Source organism: Phoca vitulina, unplaced genomic scaffold, assembly GCF_004348235.1.
Source record: "Phoca vitulina isolate PV1807 unplaced genomic scaffold, GSC_HSeal_1.0 scaffold20, whole genome shotgun sequence".
Lineage (NCBI taxonomy): Eukaryota > Metazoa > Chordata > Mammalia > Carnivora > Phocidae > Phoca > Phoca vitulina.
Window position 1 is genome coordinate 30,649,993 of NW_022589723.1, and position 20,328 is coordinate 30,670,320.

General features: G+C 54.7%; 1 protein-coding gene and 1 non-coding gene across 2 annotated transcripts; one reads left to right on the forward strand and one right to left on the reverse strand.

The window, feature by feature from the left end:
* The first annotated feature begins 4,599 nt into the window (after positions 1–4,599).
* Positions 4,600–4,672, forward strand: TRNAK-CUU. Its single transcript has one exon. It is a non-coding gene; the product is annotated as a tRNA-Lys (tRNA).
* Positions 4,673–10,381: 5,709 nt separating this feature from the next.
* On the reverse strand, positions 10,382–18,803 carry PIF1 (PIF1 5'-to-3' DNA helicase). The gene is made up of 13 exons (XM_032417580.1): positions 18,553–18,803; positions 17,279–17,856; positions 16,351–16,483; positions 16,139–16,264; positions 15,882–16,035; positions 15,676–15,790; positions 15,493–15,599; positions 13,990–14,129; positions 13,302–13,408; positions 12,524–12,611; positions 12,016–12,161; positions 11,206–11,400; positions 10,382–10,994 (listed from the first exon to the last, which is right to left on the reverse strand). The coding sequence occupies exons 2-13, from the start codon at positions 17,834–17,836 to the stop codon at positions 10,935–10,937; spliced, it is 1,929 nt and encodes a 642-aa protein (XP_032273471.1). The 5' UTR covers positions 17,837–17,856; positions 18,553–18,803; the 3' UTR covers positions 10,382–10,934.
* Positions 18,804–20,328: the final 1,525 nt, after the last annotated feature.

Consider the following 20,328-nt stretch of genomic DNA (forward strand, 5'->3'; position numbering starts at 1 on the left):
GGTACCAGGCCATGAGCTAAGCATTCTGCATGGATCACTTAATTCTTTTGTCATAGGATGAGATATTATTGTCCCCATTTTACTGATGAGGAAGCTGAGGCTCAGAGACATTAAGTAATCTCCCCAAGGCCCTATAATTAGTAAGTGGCTGAGAGTGTTTAGACCCCAGAATGGGAAGTCTCCAAGTGTCTAGGTTCTGATTTCTCTTCCCTTAGATGTCTCTTCTAATAACTTATATTTCCTGCTGGCTATTCCTTCCTGGGTCTTTGGGAAGGTTTCTGAGAATCCACTTGGTCAGTCACCAGAAGAGGGCAAGACATGGTCTAAAACCTCCAGCTGAAAGCCTGCTGTGAGGCCTAGCTAGGAGTCTATTTTTTTTTATTTTTATTTATTTATTTTTAAAGATTTTATTTATTTATTTGACAGAGAGAGACACAGCGAGAAAGGGAACACAAGCAGGGGGAGTGGGAGAGGGAGAAGCAGGCTCCCCACTGAGCAGGGAGCCCGATGCAGGGCTCAATCCCAGGACCCTGGGATCATGACCCGAGCCGAAGGCAGACGCTTAACGACTGAGCCACCCAGGCGCCCCTAGCTAGGAGTCTTTAATTTAGAGCTGGCAGTAAGGATGTCTCTGAGGGTCAAAGACAATCCCCTGTCAAAAACACTGTCCTGGGAGACGAAATGGGGTGTGGGCAGGAGCCCACAGACCCAGCTATTGTCTCAGCAAGTGTCCTGCCAGCCTGTTCTCTAGAGGCCCCCAGTTATACCTTCCCCCTGGGATGGCGGGAGCTGCAGGTGGAGACAGGCCAGTAGAGTCCAGCCCTGTAGGAGCTCCACACGGGCGAGGTCACCTCTGATGGGGCCACTGGGAGGCTGGCCTCTCTAAGAGGGGGTGAAACTGGAACCAGCTTCGAAGACCTTGCCAATTTGGATGAAGGAGAGTGGTGGTGGGATGGGCAGCCTTTCTAGCACAGAGAAGCCAGGAGTGCTGGTCAGGCCATCCAGCCTTTCCCAGGCTCTTCACATGTATCCCAGCATGTCTACACCACGGCCCTACTAGTGAGGGGTTATTAGTGCCACTTGGCAAATGACGAAACTGAGCACAGGGTCCAAGACTGCAGGCAGGATGTGCTGAATGCCAGATGATGAGGTGGGTCATTCTAAGGGAGGCCGTGGGGGACCACAGGAGGTTCCTAAAGCCTCAGGACGTTACCTGGGCAGTGTGTGCGGTGGAGGGGAAGAGTGGAGGCCGGAGACAGTGCGGAGACTGTTGGAGCAATCTCAGTGGGCTATGAGGGAGGTCTGGACCAGGGCAAGAGCTGGGAAATAGAGGCCTGGGGGGATGGGGCTGGGCTGATGGAAGGTGCAGGAGGTCTGAATGGGAAGGGGTCTCAGAGATCATCTACCCAAGCCACCTGTTTTATACAAGGAAACTGCGGCCCAAGGAGGGAGAGGGAGAAGCAGACTCCTCTTTGGTTCTAGAACCAAAGAACACAAGAGGTTAATAATAGAGCCACACTGGAGCGCCTGGCTGGCTCAGTCACTAGGGCATACAACTCTTGAGGTCATGAGTTTGAGCTCCACATTGGGCATAGAGTTTACTTTAAAAAAGTTTTTAAGGGGCACCTGAGTGGCTCAGTAGTTAAGCATCTGCCTTTGGCTCAGGTCATGATCCCAGGGTCCTGGGATCGAGCCCCGCATCGGGCTCCCTGCTCCGCGGGAAGCCTGCTTCTCCCTCTCCCACTCCCCCCCACTTGTGTTCCCTCTCTCGCTGTCTCTCTGTCAAATAAATAAATAAAATCTTAAAAAAAAAAATAAAGTTTTTAAAATAGTAGAGCCACGCTAAAAAAAAACCAAAACCCTAGAAGCTCAAGGACACCCCCATGAAATATGGAGCCACGTTTTCTCCTATAATAGACCACCCTCCCCCAGGGATCAAGCCCTTACCTGGGGTTATCAAGGGTCCCAGTATGATCCAACTTAGCTTCTGTCTCACTGTGGGACCCCAGAGCCTCCCCTCTCATTCCCTGGGTCACAGTTAGCTCATCTGTGAATTGAGGCCATCAGGCCAGCTGACTGCTAATACCCCTTTATGCCCTAAGTATCCAGAGAAAGGCTAGGGCTTCTTGTTCTGGTCCCCCAGCCCCCAGTTCAGCCTGACACTGACACGGGTTGGGGCTGGTTCTGCTGGAGCTCACATGCCTAAGGAGTGAGTGTCTGGTCCCAAGGAGGCAACATGATCTGTAAAGGATCCCTGACCCTCTCGTTTTGAACCCTAGAGAGGGCATCTCAGTCATGAGAGGACCGAGGGATATTAGCCCTGCCTGAGATGGGAGGCCGGGGAGATGGCTACCTGGGGGAGAGACTAGGAAGAGGGGAGGGAAGGAAGCAGGAGAGGGTGGCCTCAGATCTTAGGGGGAAGAACTGAGCTGTGGGAAGGGGCCTGTAAGGGTCTCGCAGTGGGAAGGGTGCCCGGCCTGGCTCCTCTGGAGGGGTGTGGGACATGCCACCTTCCGCCTATAATTTTCTCAGTGTATGAACCAAGTCAAGGTGAGCTGTTCTGGGCTAGGCCAAAGGGCCTAGGCCAGGAACTCAGGAGAAGGGGAAGGAGAGGAGTGGTGGGCCTAGAGGAAAGAAGAAGGAGGCAGAAGGGAAGGAATCAGGGCCCCCCACCTGGGAGCTAGGCAGGCAGAGGGAGGGTGTGTGCAGGGGGCTTTCAATGACACATTGCTTCTGATAAGAGTCACTGTCAGGTGTCACATACAGCCCCAGGCACAAGGACACCTGGCATGAAGGGGGAGAAAGCATTAAATTTGAGCCAGGCCAGGCTTGTATTTCAGATCCTTCTACTCATTAGCTGTGTGGCCCCAGGAAGGTCTCCTGGACTCTCTGAGCCTCAGACTCTAGAACCAAAGAACGTTTGTGTTTCATCCTTCACAGTGGGCAAGCTGTGGAGATCAGACCCCAGACCCTCCCACTCCCCTTACTGGTCACCCTGGTTGTGCTCCTTCTTCACCCAAGCATGCACCCATCCCAGGCCCTGGGACTGGCATTATTCCTCATCTCCCCACCCCCACTGCCTGTAAGGGGCTGCATGAAGCATTCTGGGAGTGCCCCAGCCCCTCTAAAGGGGTTTGAGCCAATTGAAGGCCTGTTCAGTAAGGGGACCAAATGGGAGGCTGGGAGTGGGGGTGGGGCAAGGACCTTCCCAAACCTGCTTCACCCCCATATCCCCTTCCCCCTACTCTCCGATGGGCTGTCTGGGGCTCCCCTCCCCTTTCCCTAAGCTCAGGCCTTGCTTGTCTTCTCCACAACAAGAAGCGAATGTTATTTAAAAGGAGATCAGGAGATTTGCCTTAAATAGGCATGGAGTGCTGTGCCAGGGCCCAGGGGGAAGGGTGGGGGGAGGAGGCCACCCTGGGTGGAGAGAAAAAAAAGAAAGAGAAGGACCTCCTGGGGGCGTGCAGAGCCCTTCTAGTTTACGGACACAATCCCAGGCTACAGGGCATCGGTCCAACAGGGCTTATTCCCGCCCTACCCCCATTCCGAGAATAAGGAAACTGAGACCCAGCTCAGGGAACCCACAGCCTGGGTCCTCTAGGAGGGAAGCATTAGCTCCCAGATGCCGGATGCCGGTCTTTCCATAACAGTCCCCAGGAGCTAGGAGAAGGAGTTCAGGAAGGCATTGAGCCCAGAAGACAGGGTCCCCTATGGCGGGGATGGGAGGGTGGCCACAGGGTGGGGGTGTCTTGGGCCCCCCCCAACACACCTGCTCCCACCATCAGTTCCCAGGCCTTTGGCTCCTGCCCCCAGGTTGCCCCTGCCTGCCCTCCCAGCCCCAGCATGTAACTGGATGCCCTTCTCACTCCACACCTTCCAGGTGAGCTGGGACTCTGCTAACCGAACCCAATACTGGCAGGAGAGGAAATGAAAGGCCATTCCTGGCGAGGAAGGAGCCAGAGTCAAGGGAGTGAGAGTCTGAGTGGGAGGTGGAGTAGCAGTCAGCCCCCTCCCTGCAGGGCCGGTCTGGCACCGCCCGGAGTTCATGTCCCTATTCACGGTCTCCTTCCAAGCCCTTCCCCTTCCATCTTGGCCCCTCCCAGCCGGTTCTATCTCAGCAGGTGAGGCTTTTGGAATCTTAAAGAAGGGATGCCTGGTGGCTCAATTGCTTAAGTGTCTGCCTTCAGCTCAGGTCGTGATCCCAGGGTTCTGGGATGGAGCCACACCTTGGGCTCCTTGCTCAGCGGGGAGTCTGCTTCTCCCTCTCCCTCTGCTGCTCCCCCTGCTTGTGCACACGCATGCGCTCTCTCTCTCTCTTAAAAAACGGGGGGTGGGGGGGAGGAAAAAAAAAGAAATGGAGTCTTGAGTGTGGGATTTCTGGGACAAAGCTAGGGGCTGAGAAGCACCCATGCTTGCTCTTTTTTCAAAGGCTCTGAATACCAGGGTGAGACCTTATGCCCATCCTAGCTCTGCCACTTACAGCTGAGGGACTGTGAGCTGCCCACCTTCTGTAAGCCTGTCTCTTCCTCGGTAATCTCAGTCTGAAGATCCCATGCAAAGGGTTGTCAAAGCTCTGTTAAGAGGAGGAATGGAGGGGGTGCCTGGCTGGCTCAGTTGGTAGAGCATGGGACTCTTGATCTCAGGGTTGTGAGTTCAAGCCTCATGTTGGGCATGGAAACTACTTAAAAAAAAAATAAAAATAAAAAAGAAGAGGGACAGAGGAAAGAAGAGGACCAGTTCTGACAAATGTACTCACCGACTAGGGCTGGGACCTTATGTTTCTTGGGGGAAGGTGGGGGGCCTTCATTCTCCCCTTCCTCGCAGTGGGTAGGCACAGCCTGGGTCCTCTAGGAGGGAAGACTGAAGGAGAAATTTTCGTTTACTCTGGATCCTGTTAATTCTCTTTGTTATCCTCTGGGCCACTCTAGAGGCAGGGAGGGAACGGGGTCAGTACAGGGTGGCCACTTAGAGTAAGTGTAATGGAGACAATAGGAGCTAACCATGAGGGGGTCACCCCTGCCTGCCTCCACCCCAGCTCTTTACTTGTCCTAACTCCGTTGGTAGCTCTTAGACCCACTTCACTAATGATGAAACTAGGGCTGAGGATTTCAGCAGCTTGTTCACGGTCACATGGGAAGTGCCGGAGCCACTTGGAGCCTCAGGGCCCTCTGCTGACTTTGCAAAAACCCCAGGACCCTCCCTGTAGCTGGGACTTGAGTTCCAGACCCAGCTTGCAGGGTGGCTTTGGCCAAGTCATCTAACCTTTCAAGAAATTCGTTCTCTCTCCACTAAGGTGGGGATAATGTCCCATTGTCCTATCAGAGTTATTGTGAAAAACGAACAAGAGGGCTCATGAACACAAACCATGAGGTCCTCCACACATACCCAGTGCAAGCTTCTCAGCAAAGGAACCTCTCCTCCCTACACCTACTGGGCAACCCAGCTCCTGAGGTGCCCGGGAGCCCAGCTCAGGCACAGCGAGGAGACAAAGGACCTGCCCTGTCACTAGGAAGGGACTAACTGACCACTTAGTGCCACCTAGTGGTCTTCCATGCATGGTGCTTGGGGATCTGGAGGGCCTACTTACGCTGGGATTGGGGGCCTCTGAGCATGACCCTTGGCCCTGTGGAGGTAGGCAAAATATGCCAGGACCTCAGGAAAGATGAATCATGCCTAGCCAACCCTCCCCCGGGCACCCCCCCTGAGGGCAGGGTGCCGGTGGGCACTCCATGGGTGGGCCATCTCAGCCCCACATTTTACTTCCTCTGGACAGCTCCAGGAAGACAGTGGGGCAGGGGGTGGGGGGTTGTAGTTCCAGTGCCTGGCTCAGCTACCTCCTCTGCGAAATCAGGGTAAACATCCCTGCCTTTCAGGGGACTCGTTCTTTCATTTATCAAACATTTTATAAACTATCTCCTTTCTCAAGTCATCGTGCCGAGTGCCATGGGGACACAAAGACATCTAAGCCAGGTCTCTTGGTCCCAAGGGCTCCGGCTCATTCTAGGAGACAGACAGAACTGTAACTTGCTAATTACTGTCCGAGGCAAGTCAGGCACAGGAGACAAGTGGGGGCCAGCAGGAAGTGGGACTCACAGGAGCCCCTCTCGCCCCGCAGAGGGGTTCTGCCTGCCCCTCCCCGTGTTGAGCACCCTCAGGAATGTGCCTGACTCGCCCAACTGCCATTTGTCTTGCTTTCGAGTCTAATAAAGCAGAACCTCAAGCTCCATCTTTCACACATCTCTGCCTTTGTACTACACAGTTCCCTTTTCCTAAATGCCTTTCTCCAACTTGTCCACCTGCTAACTTCTCTCCAGCCTTCCTCTGGAGAGTGGAGGGGAGAAGAATGGGAAATCCCCATGACTAGGCAACCAGAGAGGAGACAGAAGACCAGGGTCCTCCGAGCAGTGGCGCAGGCACCCCCATCCCCACGGCAGAGTGCTCAGGCAGGTGGGAAGCCCTATGGTCCCCTAACTGCAGGCTCCCTGCCTTCTCTCATTGCATTATTCATTCCATGCTGTTGGCCTGCCCCAGGCCATGTGCTGGGCTGGGTGCACAGGCTGCAAGAAGCAGGGGCCTCAGTCCTGTTCTGAAGAGCTTTCTGGTGTAGGAGGAAGACCCACAGGCAAGGACCACACAATGCATGTGCACAGAGACTAGAACTATTCTTCTAGAAAAGGGCAGGGCTAGATCCTGGGAACAGAGGTGATGTTTGAGGTGAGTCATGATGGGTGAATCTGGGCATTTCAGACTAAAAACATGTAGCCCAAGTCAGGGAGGTGTGCAGGGGTAAGGCACCCACTTCGCAGTCCCTTTCGCCCACCATCCTCTAAGTGAGCTCTCCTCACCCATGGGTACTCTCTTATTATTTGACCATTTAGCTTGTTATTTGCTGGCTTGTTTATAATCGGTCTCTCTCTATTCACTGTAGGTATCCCAGGGCCATGTCACTCTGGTTTACGGGGCGGGGGGGGGGGGGTGGTCTCCAGTGTCTAGCCCAGCACCTGGAACATTAGAGGCTCTCAATAAATATTTGTGGATTAAACCCATGAATGAACACACAGAATGGGTAGGAAGTCTCTTTTATCCCAGAATGACAGTGATTACTGGAGATATTTTCTCTTTGTTCTGCCCATACTTATCCATCCACCCCTGCCCCCATTATTCTAAGCAGGGTCATGAGGCCTTTGTGCTTCTTTGCCTCAAATCCAGAGGCTACCTGAGAACACACTCCTCTGGATTTTGCTTCCAGTTCCTTCAGGGGACTATGGTAGGGGAAGGAGAGGCAGAGAGAGGAGGGTCCCCAAGACTAGGGAGGGATGAGTGATCAGAGGGTCCCCTGGGAGCACCATAAAGAGGTGGCAGGGCTCCAGAGGGCAGAGAGGGAGACCTCTGGAGAGGCTGTGACCTTTCCCCAACGCTTACCTTTCCCTAGGGCCTGGGTAGAGTTAAGGCCTATGGATGCTTGTCACTGTGGGTGTCTGCAGCCACCATGAGGCCATGGACACGAGAGGCCTGCTCTTGTAAGCCCTACTCCCTGCCTGTGCGACCCTAGGGGTGGGTGGGGAGCCCTCAAATCTGGCTGAGATGGGATTTCCCTACACCCCCAGGGATCCAGGTATGAAGTTAGATTAAATAAGATGTCAAGGAACTGTGAGGTTCCTTGCACATGCCCCTCACATGATCTGGCCTGAGAGCAGCTCCTCCTCACAGGGGACATGGGTGCCTTTCTCTGGAGCCTTCTGGAGCCTTCTGGAGAGCATCCTCACAACAAGAAGGGATTGCTAAGGTCAGGACTTCTGGTATACCGGCAGTCCCATGAGGAAGACATCTTTAAACAGGGCAAGTCCATATGAGACCAGGGAAAGCTGAAATTGGTCCTTGGGTGAGGGGAAGAAGCTGGAGGTGGTGAGGCGTGGCTCAGCAGTGTGTGTAGAGGGCAGGATCAGAGAGGATAGTCTGGGGAGGGGAGAGGAGAGGATGAAGAAGAAATAATAGTATCACCAGGACCTTCAAACATCTTCTATAGCCTGGCTCTGGGGGATGATGGGAGATTCCTCTCTTGGCAAAAGCCCTGGTCCCTCTTGCACCTTGGTGGCATATTCAGCCTCCTGCTAGGGAGCTGCAGGACCCCCACGGGAAAGCAAGCTCAACCAGTCACACCCCCGCACCTGCCTTTAGGTGTGGACAGTGAAGCAAGGAGGCAGAAGAGTACAGGACTCCCTCCCTGATGGCCATGCCTGTGCCTGGGGGTGGCCACAGAGCTCCCCCCAGCCAGCTCTTCCCAACTCCACTCCTGCCATTAGTTCTAGCCTCCCTGGTTCCCACTTGTAGCCAAGCCTGGGTTTGGGCTTCATATCAGTTCTTCGAGCTAGCCTTCCATTACCTTCCTTTCCTGCTTGTTATCTTGAGTCAGGTTCTTCTGTTTCCATCCAAAGGGTGCAGAGCTGCTAGGAAGCCCAAGATAATGCTATCTGTGCTGAACTGGATGGTCGCCAAACTGTGTTAACTGGAAGGAGTGAAAAAAGCAAGGTGCAACCAGACTGTAGGCCCCTTGTAGGGAAGGGCCCTGGTAAGCCCTGCTCACAGCTGGATCCACGAGGAGGACTATGTCATATGGGCAGATGGGAAACAGACTTTCAAATGGCACCGCATTGAAGGGCCTCCATGGTTGCCCACTTGTTGGGTGGGGGGTCACCCTGATGGGCTTGGCTTCTCCTAGAGAGTGTCTTCTATTTGGGGCAGAGAAAAGGGTTCAAGCTACGGAAAAACAATCAACTCCTCAAGGTCAGGAAGAGTGGTGACAAGAATAAGACAGGCAGGGGTCATCCAGGGGTGAGGCCAGCACCCCTCCGAGCCTCCACATCTTGTCTGCCGAAGGATGTAGGGACCAGACAATGCTATGCTCTGCAGACATCATGGTGATAATCATTAGTGATCGTACATGTTACTGATAGCTCCTGACCGAGCTCCTGCCACGTGGCTGGCCTTTCTCCGACAATCCTACATGAAAGTCACAGTTACCACCTGCACTTTATAGATGAGGAAACCCCCAGAGAGGTTGTGTAACATGCCTAAAGTCACACAACCGGGGAGTGGCAAAATGAGGTGGAAAGCCACGTCTGTCCCCTGACCATCAGTCAAAGTCTCCACAGGCTGTAGCCCTGCCTCCTCCATGAAGCCCACAGGGAACAGCTGAGGCCCTGCAGCGCCTCTGAAACACCACAGCACGGAGCCACCTTATCCACGGTCTCCACTCCCTGAGCACCTGCTCTGTGTGCTGGGGCCTCTGCTGGCCTTTGGAAGACAAGGATAAATGCCCTCAAATGCCCAGACTTCATGTCTTCCTGCCACCAGCATGGTTTCACTCCTCCCACCATTATCGATTTAACATTTAAAATACATTTTACTCATAACCAGGTAACCTGGTTTTAGCCAAAACCACAAGGGCCCCTAAACAATTTCCATCAGACTCTTTGATCAACTGAAGCTAGCTTTTTTTTTTTTTTTTAAAGATTTTATGTATATAGGGGCGCCTGGGTGGCTCAATCGTTGGGCGTCTGTCTTTGGCTCAGGTCATGATCCCAGGGTCCTGGGATCGAGCCCCGCATCAGGCTCCCTGCTCAGCGGGAAGCCTGCTTCTCCCTCTCCTGCTCCCCCTGCTTGTGTTCCCTCTCTCGCTGTGTCTCTCTCTCTCTCTGTCTAATAAATAAAATCTTTATATAAAAGATTTTATTTATTAGACAGAGAGAGAGAGAGCACAAGCAGGGGGAGTGGGAGAGGGAGAAGCAGACTCCCCACTGAGCAGGGAGCCTGATGCAAGACTCAATCCCAGGACCCTGGGTCATGACCTGAGCTGAAGGCAGACGCTTAACCCACTGAGCCACCCAGGCTACCCATCTGAAGCTAGTTTGTTGATGATCCCTTACCCTTCACAACGTTCAAGCTAGAGCCCCAGCCAGCAAGGCACAAAGTGAGAAAGTTGCGACCAAGATCCCAGCATTCAGATGTTGTGACAGGCCCATTTCCTGTCATGTGAATGCACTCCTGTGTCCTTGTCTGACCCCTGGGCAACAGTGATTCACCTTGTCATTTCATTTTGAGTCACCAATCTTGGGTAACTCAGCTTTCCAAATAACCAGTAATCCTAACAAAGGCTCACGTAAGGGTGTCGTGATGTAAGCACCTCTGTGTGCACCCATGGGGAGAGGGCCCTGGCCACACGTGTAGCCCGTACCCCAGGCAGGGATGCCTTCTTAAAGAGAGCAGAAGACTCAACTCACAGTCCTCACACAATTCACAAGTTTATTTGTCCTAAATAAATATAATCTGAGAACATCCATCTCAATACCCCTAAATACTATTTCTTCTCCAAAAAAGGAGCTTAAGATACAGGCACATGGTTTGCATTGTGTGTTCTCAGGTTAGGCTCAGGAGGGGGTTTGTCCTAGCCTGTGCTAGCCTGGTCCTAGCTGTGACAAGAACCCCAGGTTCCCTTCTCTGTTTGGGCCCTGTACTTGGCCTGAATCTCCCAGTCCAGGGCTCCTATAGCCTGTTCCTGCTCCTGAAGTACCTGTCTTCACTGCCTCTCCCCTCTGCAGCCCAAAGAGAGCAGCATTCACAACCGTGTGGCCCTGGGCCAGCCCTCACAGATAGCTTTGTTCCAGAACACCAGGTGCCACCATAGGCCCTTTCCCAACTGGCCCAGAAAGGGTTACTCCTGTCCCTGGAAGCAGCTCACCCAGGGCAAGGGGAGAAACTGAGGCACAGCTGGCAAATGGGTAGAAAGTGCTCTCCCTTGTACCCTGCCAGGAGGCTGAGAGCCCTAAAGAATGCAGAAAGAGACACTGGCTATCCTCCCCCAGTTGTCTCCAGGGGCCTTGGCCCACTAGGGAGGAGGAAGAAGGGGAGACCACCATTTGTCTTCTCTTTGAGGCTCAAAGGTTTGGGTCCTCATTCTCCTGGTCTGAGGCTGCCTCATCATCATTTGGAGACTTCTGGATCAGAGACAGAGAAACCCAGTCAAGGACTCATGCTGTCCCCTGGGGCCACAGCCTAGGGGCCAGCATCTCCTTCCTCTTGCGCCTGCTCCCAACAGAGCCAGAAGAGGCTCTGCCACCCCTGTCCCACGGTCCCTTGGCCTTCCCTCTGTCCTAGCTCCCAGGCTTCCCACACCATATGACCCACCATCAGGGGACTCCCTCTTACCAGGCTGAGGAGGCCCCTGCCCCTCCGCAGGGCGGCATAGAAGCTCAGCACACGGGGGTCACAGCGAACCACCATGGGATCAAAGTCCAGCACACGCAGGCCCTGCAGGCTGCGGGCCCGGGAAAGGGCCACATAGGCCTGGCCACTGGCAAACACACGGCCCAGAGAGATCTCCACGCAGTCCAGGGACATGCCCTGAGGGAATGGAGGGACAGAGCTAGAGCCAGCTCAGCCTGCAATCCCTATGCGCAAGAGCCTGACCTCACCTACACTGGCACAGCGACTGCCCCTGGATCTCTTCAGCCAGTACAGAGATTCTCAAGGCAGAGAGACAGATTGACAACAACTGGGTGTCTGAGTAGGAGGAGGTCCAGGAGACACAGATTGAGGATTAGAATAGAGGGATGGGGGGTGAAAGGAAAGAGTTCAGGCCTGGGTCAGACAGGCATGGAAATGAATCCTGGCTCTGTCTCACTCTCTATGTGACCTTGGACAACTTTACTTAACCACTCTGAGCTTTGGTTTCCCCTTCTGTAAAACAGGACTGATTATCACATTAAATTTAACATCTGGTAGTGGCTCAAGAAATGGCAGGAAAGGAGATGACAGAGGGAAGAGTATGTGTCTGGGAAAGGGAGAGGAAGCAGGATGGGAAATGCGCAAAAGAAAGGCTAATTCTACCACTGGTCTGGAACTTTCCATCCAGGGCAAGCTCAACCTTCACAAAGCCTTTAAGAACCCCCTTCAATATGCCCCAGGCCTATCCTGTCCCCCGTCTGCCCTGCCCTGTCCCCCGTACTTGCTGCTTACCTGGCTCTTGTGGATGGATATTGCCCAGGCCAGCTGGAGGGGCAGCTGCTGCCGGCTGAGGAGTTGGCCCCCAGTGGCCTGCACCGTCCAGCGGTCAGCACGGATGACCTCGGTGACTCCGCAGAGGAACCGTACCTGGGGCAGCCCTGAGGGAGGAGTGGAGAAGTCCCACCTTTTGGCCCTGCTTCAGGGCTCAGAGGTGAGGAGCAGGCCTTACCCCTCCATCCTAGCCTTCTTTTTTTTTTTTTTTTTTAAGATTTTATTTATTTATTTGACAGAGAGAGACACAGCCAGAGAGGGAATGCAAGCAGGGGGAGGGGGAGAAGGAGAAGCAGGCTTCCCACCAAGCAGGGAGCCCAATGTGGGGCTCGATCCCAGGATCCCGGGATCATGACCTGAGCCGAAGGCAGACGCTTAACGACTGAGCCACCCATCCTAGCCGTCTCCTCACACATACCCCAGGGCCTGCTGCAAACCCAAGCAGTAGGACTGATCTCCCATCATTTACCTCTCCCCTCCGTCTCGAACCCAATGACCACCCCCCGGGCGCCATTCACTAGGCCCCGGGACACTGCTAAGTTCTTCACCAACATCACCTGCAAGGGAAAGTGAACTTGAGGCACGGAGAGCAGCCCATTCCAACACCTGGCCTCAGCTCCAGCAGTCGCTGGGGGCAGTTCCAGGAGGCTGGGGGCACTCCTGGAGAGGCACTGAATCCTAATCCTTAACTCTGTCACCGGCTGACTGTGACCCCTGTGGCAAGCTGCTTTATTTTCCCCGGTCTCAGTTGCCCCTAGTGTCAAAGGGGAATGACATTTGCTGTTTGCCTCAGGAGGGGGTAAGGAGCAATAAGGTAACGGACATGACAGGGTTCTGAAAATGATCATGTCTGTTATGGGGTATGTGTATGGGCCAAAATCATGAGGGATAGCTCCAGGTCCTGTCACCCCTCTTCCAGCCCTCAAGTGCCTTTCAGAACCTGAGGGAAGTCTCCCATTTGGCCCACCCCAACATCATGGGAAGAAGCAGGGCTCTCTCACACGACACAGACGAGGAAACTGAGCTTCAGCAAGGGAAAGGGGCTTGTCCAAAGCATTGTTGCTGGTGCCCCAGGCCTAGCAAGAAGAGGGCAGTGGGAGGCTGAAGATAGGAAGGTGGGTGGGAGCAGGAGGGAGGGAGTTCCCTGGGGTCACAGCTGGGCCCTCTGGCTATGGAGCTGCCTGGGCCAAAGGGCAAGGACTGGGGAAGCCCAGGCCCCCCAGGTCTTGGCTCTGCTTCCCACTCACCTGGGCCCCCAGCTTGAGTTGAAGGATCTGGCTAACGGGACACTGGGCATCCAGGATCCGGGCTTGCTCAGGGTCACTGTCCATGGCCTTAAAGCTGTGTACCTCACCTAGGAAAAAAAGAGTTGGGCAAACAGATTACAAGTCACTGACTTGTGGCTCAGTTTCCAAAACCATGTATTAGACCAGGGTGTAGAAGGCGGTAGTGGGGACAGCTCAGGCAAGCTGGGGCTTTGGAATCAGGGGCCTGGGTTCAAGTCTTTTTTTAAAGAATTTATTTATTTATTTGACAGAGAGAGACACAGCGAGAGAGGGAACACAAACAGGGGGAGTGAGAGAGAGAGAAGCAGGCTTCCTACTGAGCTGGGAGCCCGATGCGGGGCTCGATCCCACGACTCTGGGATCATGACCTGAGCTGAAGGCAGACACTTAACAACTGAGCCACCCAGGCACCCCTGGGTTCAAGTCTTACTTCCAGTATTTACTGGCTCAGTGACCTTGACCTGTTCAAGATCATGCCTCTCAAGTCACAGTTACATCTGCAAATGTAAGGGCCTTTATGGCCAGAGAGGTGGGGGCCTAAATATCCAAATGGCCCCAAGGGCCCAGGCTGTTGGGTGGCGGTGGGGGACCCATACCTGCCTGATGGCCCCTCCCAGCTGGTTTTGACCAGCCCTGGCTCCCTGCTCACCTGGCAGTTCCTGCAGTCGCCTCCTGTTGGTGAGGGCCACGTCATCCTGGTGAGTGCAGAGCCTTGTGGCTACAATCCCATCTCGCTCCACCTTGTGGGAGGCTGTGGCCTGGAGCTGGCGGGTCACTTCATCTGAGCACCTGTAGGGGCTGGGCTGTCAGGGCAGAGCCCACCTGAACACCAGGGAAGGTGGGGCACCTGGCTGATATGGCCCAAGCAGTAGGCCATGGGTCAGACTTGGGGATTAGAAAGGGGCACCAGGGCAAAATGTGCTGGCCCCCAGGCTGGCCAACTTGCCTTTCCCCACTCGGACCCCAGACATGGGGAATGATCATGAGCAGGGACCCTTCCCTGTGACTGCCCCCAGGTAGGAGCTAGCCACCCTCCCATCCCAGTGCTCCTGAGGAAGTCGGATATGATGAGTGAGCACAGGCTAGAGGTTCAGAGGGCCTGGACAAGGCACTGATGTTGATACCCTGTCATACGGGTAGCCTATAATCAGATTGGCCTCCAGGCTACAAACTTATAGCCTCTGGCTTGCTGCCTTGGGAGCAAAAATCTAGCCTGTGTTTCTTTTTCTTTCTTTTTAAAGTTTGTTTGTTTATTTAAATTCAATTAGCCAATGTATAGTACATCATGAGTTTTTTGATATAATGTTCACTGATATATTTTTTTTAAGTAATCTCTACACCCATTGTGGGGCTCAAACTCCCGGCCCCAAGATCAAGACCCACTTGATCAAGGCTTCTCCGACTGAGCCAGCCAGGCGCCCCTAGCCTGTGTTTCTATCTCAAGCCTTCCTCCACATGGAGAAGCCTGGGTGCAACAGCAAATCACATGGGAGAAGGGGAAACAACTTAAGACCTGCATCTCTCTCTGCTCTGCCACTCAATCTTCCTCTTGTTCCCCACAGATGCTGTTGTGTGCGATGTACCTTCCTACCTGCCTCATATGTCTGTGACAGGGGTCCCTAAGCATAGAAAGCCCCTCACTACCACCACCTCCTCCGCCGATCCTGTCCCAAGCTGGTTTTCAAGGCCCAGCTCTGGCCCATGTCTTCTGCCTTCCTGGCCTCCTGCCTGCTTGCACATGAGTCATCCTGGCATTTCAACCTTTTGTCCTAGCTGGGGTGGGATCGTGCCTGCAACCTCTCTCCCTCACCAAGTGACCCCACTTGGCTCTCTAAGAGTGGGAGGAACTTGGGTTTTAGAGTCAGGCCAGGTTCAAATCCCAGCCCAGTCACTTACTGGCTGGAACTTGGGGCAAGTCACTTCACCTCTTTGAACCCCGTTTCTGTATCTGTGAAATAGGAGTGTTAACATCTCTGATTTCTTCTCGTGTATCCATGTGTCCATACTTCCCTGACATCTGGTCTGTGCCAGGGCCTGTGCTGGGTGATGCGGACCCAACCTTGGAGGAGGCAGGGTCCCAGTGCTTAGAGAATGACCATCTTCTATGGGGCCATGAAGCACTTTCCCCCCTTCTCTGTTCACGGGGGCCCACCTTCCCAGCCTGACAGCCTGCAGCAGAGAGATGAAGATCTGGTCGGCCTGCCTCCACACCTCGGTCAGCTCCAGGGTCACTGGGACACACCTTCTCCAGCTCTTGGCCTGGTGGGGGCAGGGCAGGGGTTTCAGGGAGAAGAGCAGACACCTGTGGGGGGCAGGGCCAGAGGGTGAGTGATACCTGAAAGCAGAACTTCGGGGGCTGGGAGCCCTTGGTGACAGGTGGCAGCTGCAGGAAGTCCCCACAGATGATGAGCTGGATCCCTCCAAATGGCTTGTCCTGCTGCCGGACAGCTCTGGAGAGGAGCACGGGGTACTTTAGCAGCTGGGGTGGCCAGGTTCCATACGGAAAACCACCAGAACCCAGCCCTTACTGCATATACTGACCTGGCCACCGCTTCCAGCTTGTCAAACAGGTCCGCCTCCACCATGGAGATCTCATCGATGACTAGCCGCTGGCAGTTCAGCCAGCCCTGGCGCACAGCTGGCCGCTGGGCCAGGGCCACACACTGCGCCAGGGGAGCCTGGCCTGAGCCGATGCCTGTGAGTGACACTACTCAGCCTAAGACCCTAGCCACTGACCCCCTCTTCCATCTCACAGGCCTGGCTGGCTTCCAGCTCAAGCCCTAGAGGTCCCCACTTACCTGCAAAGGCGTGGAGGGTGGTCCCCCCGATGTGGCAGGCTGCCACCCCAGTGCTGGCAGTAGCCACAGTACCTGTGGGAGGCAGTGAGCCCAGGATCCGCTTCAGCAGATAAGACTTCCCTGTCCCTGGGCAGAGCGTAAAGTCGGGGTCACCTGCTCCTCCATCCTCCCCCATCACCGTTCCCCCACCCCCCACGCTGCCCCCCCACTACCTGCACTCCCAGTGAAGAAGATGCTCTGGCCTTTCAGGACAACCCTCAGCACCGCAGCCTGTTCCTTAGAAAGCTGTGGTTTGGTGGGGGGCAAGCTCAGCCTCTTCACAGGCAAGGGCCACCTTGGGGCTTCCTGTGGGGGGACAGGACTGTCTCAGGGCTTCCTAGCCTGGGTGCCATGCTAGGCCTGGTAGCCCTTTGTTTCTCTGCTGGTTTCACTCCTTGAAGCCCATGGGCAGCTTTGGTTCCCCTGGAGATCTTACCAGTAACTACTCCGGACCAGGTCTGTCCTTGAGGAAGGAAGGGCTCAAGGCTGGGTTTCCACTGATCCCTGGTGCCCTGGTGACTGCACTATGTGGGTCTGGATCCTCCCTCAGCTCCCTCCCCTGGTTTCCCTAAATCTCCTGGTTCTCTCACAGGTCCTTCCTTCTCACTACTCTTCCTGGCACAAACCTGCCTGTCTCACAGCAAAACCCTGCCTGGCTCCATCTCCATCTTCTCCCCAGCTGAGTCTCAAACCCCTGTGGTCTGTGATCCACCTGCCCCAGTTCATAAACACTGTCAGACCTTCCAGACTTTGTCCCCCCCAACTGCTCAGACCTGTTGGCTGCCCCTGACACTGCTGGTCACTTCTTCTCTCCAAAAGCTCCTCTCCTTCTCTAGGCCCAACAGCCTCCTACTTTTTCTTCTGAAGTCACCTTCTCTACTTTCCCTTTTACCGTGAAGTGGGCCCTCTTCCTATTCTAGCTTACTCAGGGATTGCACTCTGGAGAAACACTGCACAATTCCCACATCCCTGTCACACTCAGATGTCCAATGGGCATCTCCTCTGAGCTAACCAGCAACCCCCTAAACTTGGGCCTCCTGGGTCTCTTCCATCTCAGGGGCACACCCACTCCCTGAGGCGTCCCCCCTTTCCTGTCCTCACAGTGCTGGGCTCGGCTCCCTCCCGGGGTTCCACCGGCCGCTTCACGGGCGTGGCGCGCGAGACCCGGGTGGCCACCGCGCGCCGCAGCTCCTCGGGCTGCACGGGGCTGATGGTGACGAAGTCGCGGGGCCGCGGGCCAAGCAGCTGCGCGCGGGCGGAGGCCGGCCCCGGCCCGGGGGCCGCGGCCAGCTTGAGGCGCAGCGTGCGCAGGAAGCGTCGCAGGCGGTCCGGAGGGCAGTCGGAGAGCAGCAGCTGCACAGCGCCCGCCCCGGGAACGCCGTCGCTGGGGAGCCGCAGCGTGCTGCGTCCGGCCGCCGCGAAGCGCGTGAAGAGGCGCGCGGCCCGCAGAGGGAAGCAGCGCGGCCGGCCCGCGGGCCCAGGCGCCTGCAGCCGCAGCAGCAGCTCGCGGCGCTCATTCCGCCCCAGGCTCAGCTCCGCCGTGCGTAAGGCCTGGCGCTTTCGCGGCTGCCCGCCGGGGCTCAACTCCTCCACAGACACGCGGCACCGCAGCTCCGCGTCCTCCAATTCCGCCGGCGCTGCCTGGGTGACAGACAGCATCGCCACCGCCTCCGGCAGATCTGCAAAAAGCCCGGAGCGCAGGGGTCACGAGGACTCAGTGGACCTAATCGGGAGCCCGGTCAAGACCACATAGGGTCACGGAGGCTGTCACTAGGAACAAAAAGAGGTCACGCAGACGGCAAAAGGGACCTGGGACCAACCGAAATTCACGTAGACCTTACTCTCCTACACGGTAATTTCCAGAGCGGTGGATGGGCAGCGTCAAATGCACCCAGGAATGGGGAGCCTCAGCTGTCCGACCAGAGCCGCGAAAGCAGGCTCCTGAACAAAAAAAGGAGGCTGATTCCAAGAAGCCCAGGGCAGGCAAGGGAATCCTCAGAGTCCTCTCCCAAGGAAGCAGGGGAAGCTCAAATGGAGAGATGAGCAGGGGACCTTCTGTCTTCCAGATACGTCCAGTGGTTTATATGCTGCCAGGTCAATCTCACTATTACCCGTGTACAGAAGTGGAAACAGACTGGGAGAGGTTACAACGACTGGTAGGAGTCAGGGTTAGTGTGATTCCCGAGCCCTGACTCTTCCCATCTCCAAGATGGGCACTGGGTGGAGAATATTTGGCTAGGGAAATTGCCGGGGACCCTGGGGCTCGGGAATCTATGTTTCCTCCGTCTGACCCACTCGTCTGCACCCTCCCGGCAGAGACCCTTTGAAAAAGCAGACTCTCTGTCTCCCACCTCTGGGGTCGCGTGGACACTCACTTGCACCTGCACGCGGACGAACGCGCTGAACAGAGCCGGCCAGCTAGTGAACCTCGGGCAGTACGAACTTTCAAATACTAGAAGTAGAAAATCACCCTATAACCGGCCGGATCTTTAAATTCTCCAGCCAATCAGAGACAGGGGCGTGACAACGGGCGTGTCTTTCGTTGGGTTCAAACTCGCCGAGCTTGGGCGGTACTAATCGCGCGGCGGTGAAAGGAGTCTTACTGTGGGGGAAAGCATACCAAATCTCGTGCACCAGTGGGCGAGGTGGGAAGGGGCGGAGCTCGGCAACGCGTGGTGTTGTGTCACCCAATGCGGCTTGAAGATTGGTTTTTAGAACCATGCCTCCAACACACTTTTTCTCGGCTCGAGCCCTCACTGCGGCTCAACTTGGCCTTTGGAAAGAGGGGCCTCTGATCCCTCCCACCGTGTTTATCTTCACTTGGCGGTTGCCCACTCCTGGGCCGACTACCCCAAGGCCTGCAGCTTCCGTTGCGTAACCGCCCCCCCCCCCCACTACTCTTTCCATCCTTCTCTGCCTCTGTAAGGGTCATTTTACGCATTTGTCTCCCAGCGGGCTGAGGCCCTTCGGTGAGGAATTCCAAGACCTGTGCCAGGTACTCAGGGAGTACAAAGGAAGCATGTGAGCCTCTGTCTTCAGGGAATTCGTATCCCTTTTGTTGCACTGGATGCTCGGAGAATTTATTTTATTTATTTATTTATTTATTTGAGAGAGAGAGAGAAGCAGACTCCCCGCTGAGCAGGGAGCCCAATGCGGGACTCGATCCCGGGACTCCAGAATCATGACCCGAGCCGAAGGCAGTCGCCTAACCAACTGAGCCACCCAGGCGCCCTCGGAGAATTTATTTTTAATTATCTTTTCTCCCCCCTCATTGAAGCTTGGAATTACATAGCTGGAAGGGATCTTATAGGTGAGTCAGCCTCCTCATTTATTGGATTGCCCTCATTTTTCAAATGAGGAAACCAAGGCTCCAATAGATTTTACCAAAAGTCACATACCTTGCAGATAGCAAAACAAAGCCTTGAGCCCAAGTCTAACCTGGTGTGAGCATCTGCTGTTTTCTGCACCACATTTCTCCCCGGTAACTAGTCTAACTTCATGAAGGGAATCCAGGCCTGGACTGGAATCTCAGCTCCTGACAGCCACTGCAGTGCCCCAGCCCTGCCAGTTAGAGGTTACTCTAGGCAAGTTTCCTTAATGTCTCAAGCCTTTGTTTTCTCATATAGAAAAATGGTGAGAGATAAAAATGTGATGATTGTATAGTTCTGCGACTATGTTAAAAACCACTGAATTGGGGGCACCTGGGTGGCTCAGTCGTTAAGCGTCTGCCTTCGGCTCAGGTCATGATCCCGGGGTTGTGGGATCGAGCCCCGCATCGGGCTACGCGCTTAGCGGGAAGCCTGCTTCTCCCTCTGCCTCTCCCCCTGCTTGTGATCCCTCTCTCACTGTGTCTCTCTCTGTCAAATAAATAGATAAAATCTTTAAAAAAAAAAAACAAACCACTGAATTGTTTGCTTTAAATGGGTAAATTGTATGGTATGTGAATTATACCACAGTAAAACTGTTAGGAAAAAAATCAGGAGAAATATCGTTCCTCTTCGGTGCTGTCTTGACATATGAGTACCCAGTGGCATAGGGAAATTTTCAACATCACTGTGGCAGGCAGAATAATGGTCCCCCTAAGATGTTCCTATTCTAATCCCCAGAATTTATGAATATGTTACCTTACACGGCAAAAGTGATTTTGCAGT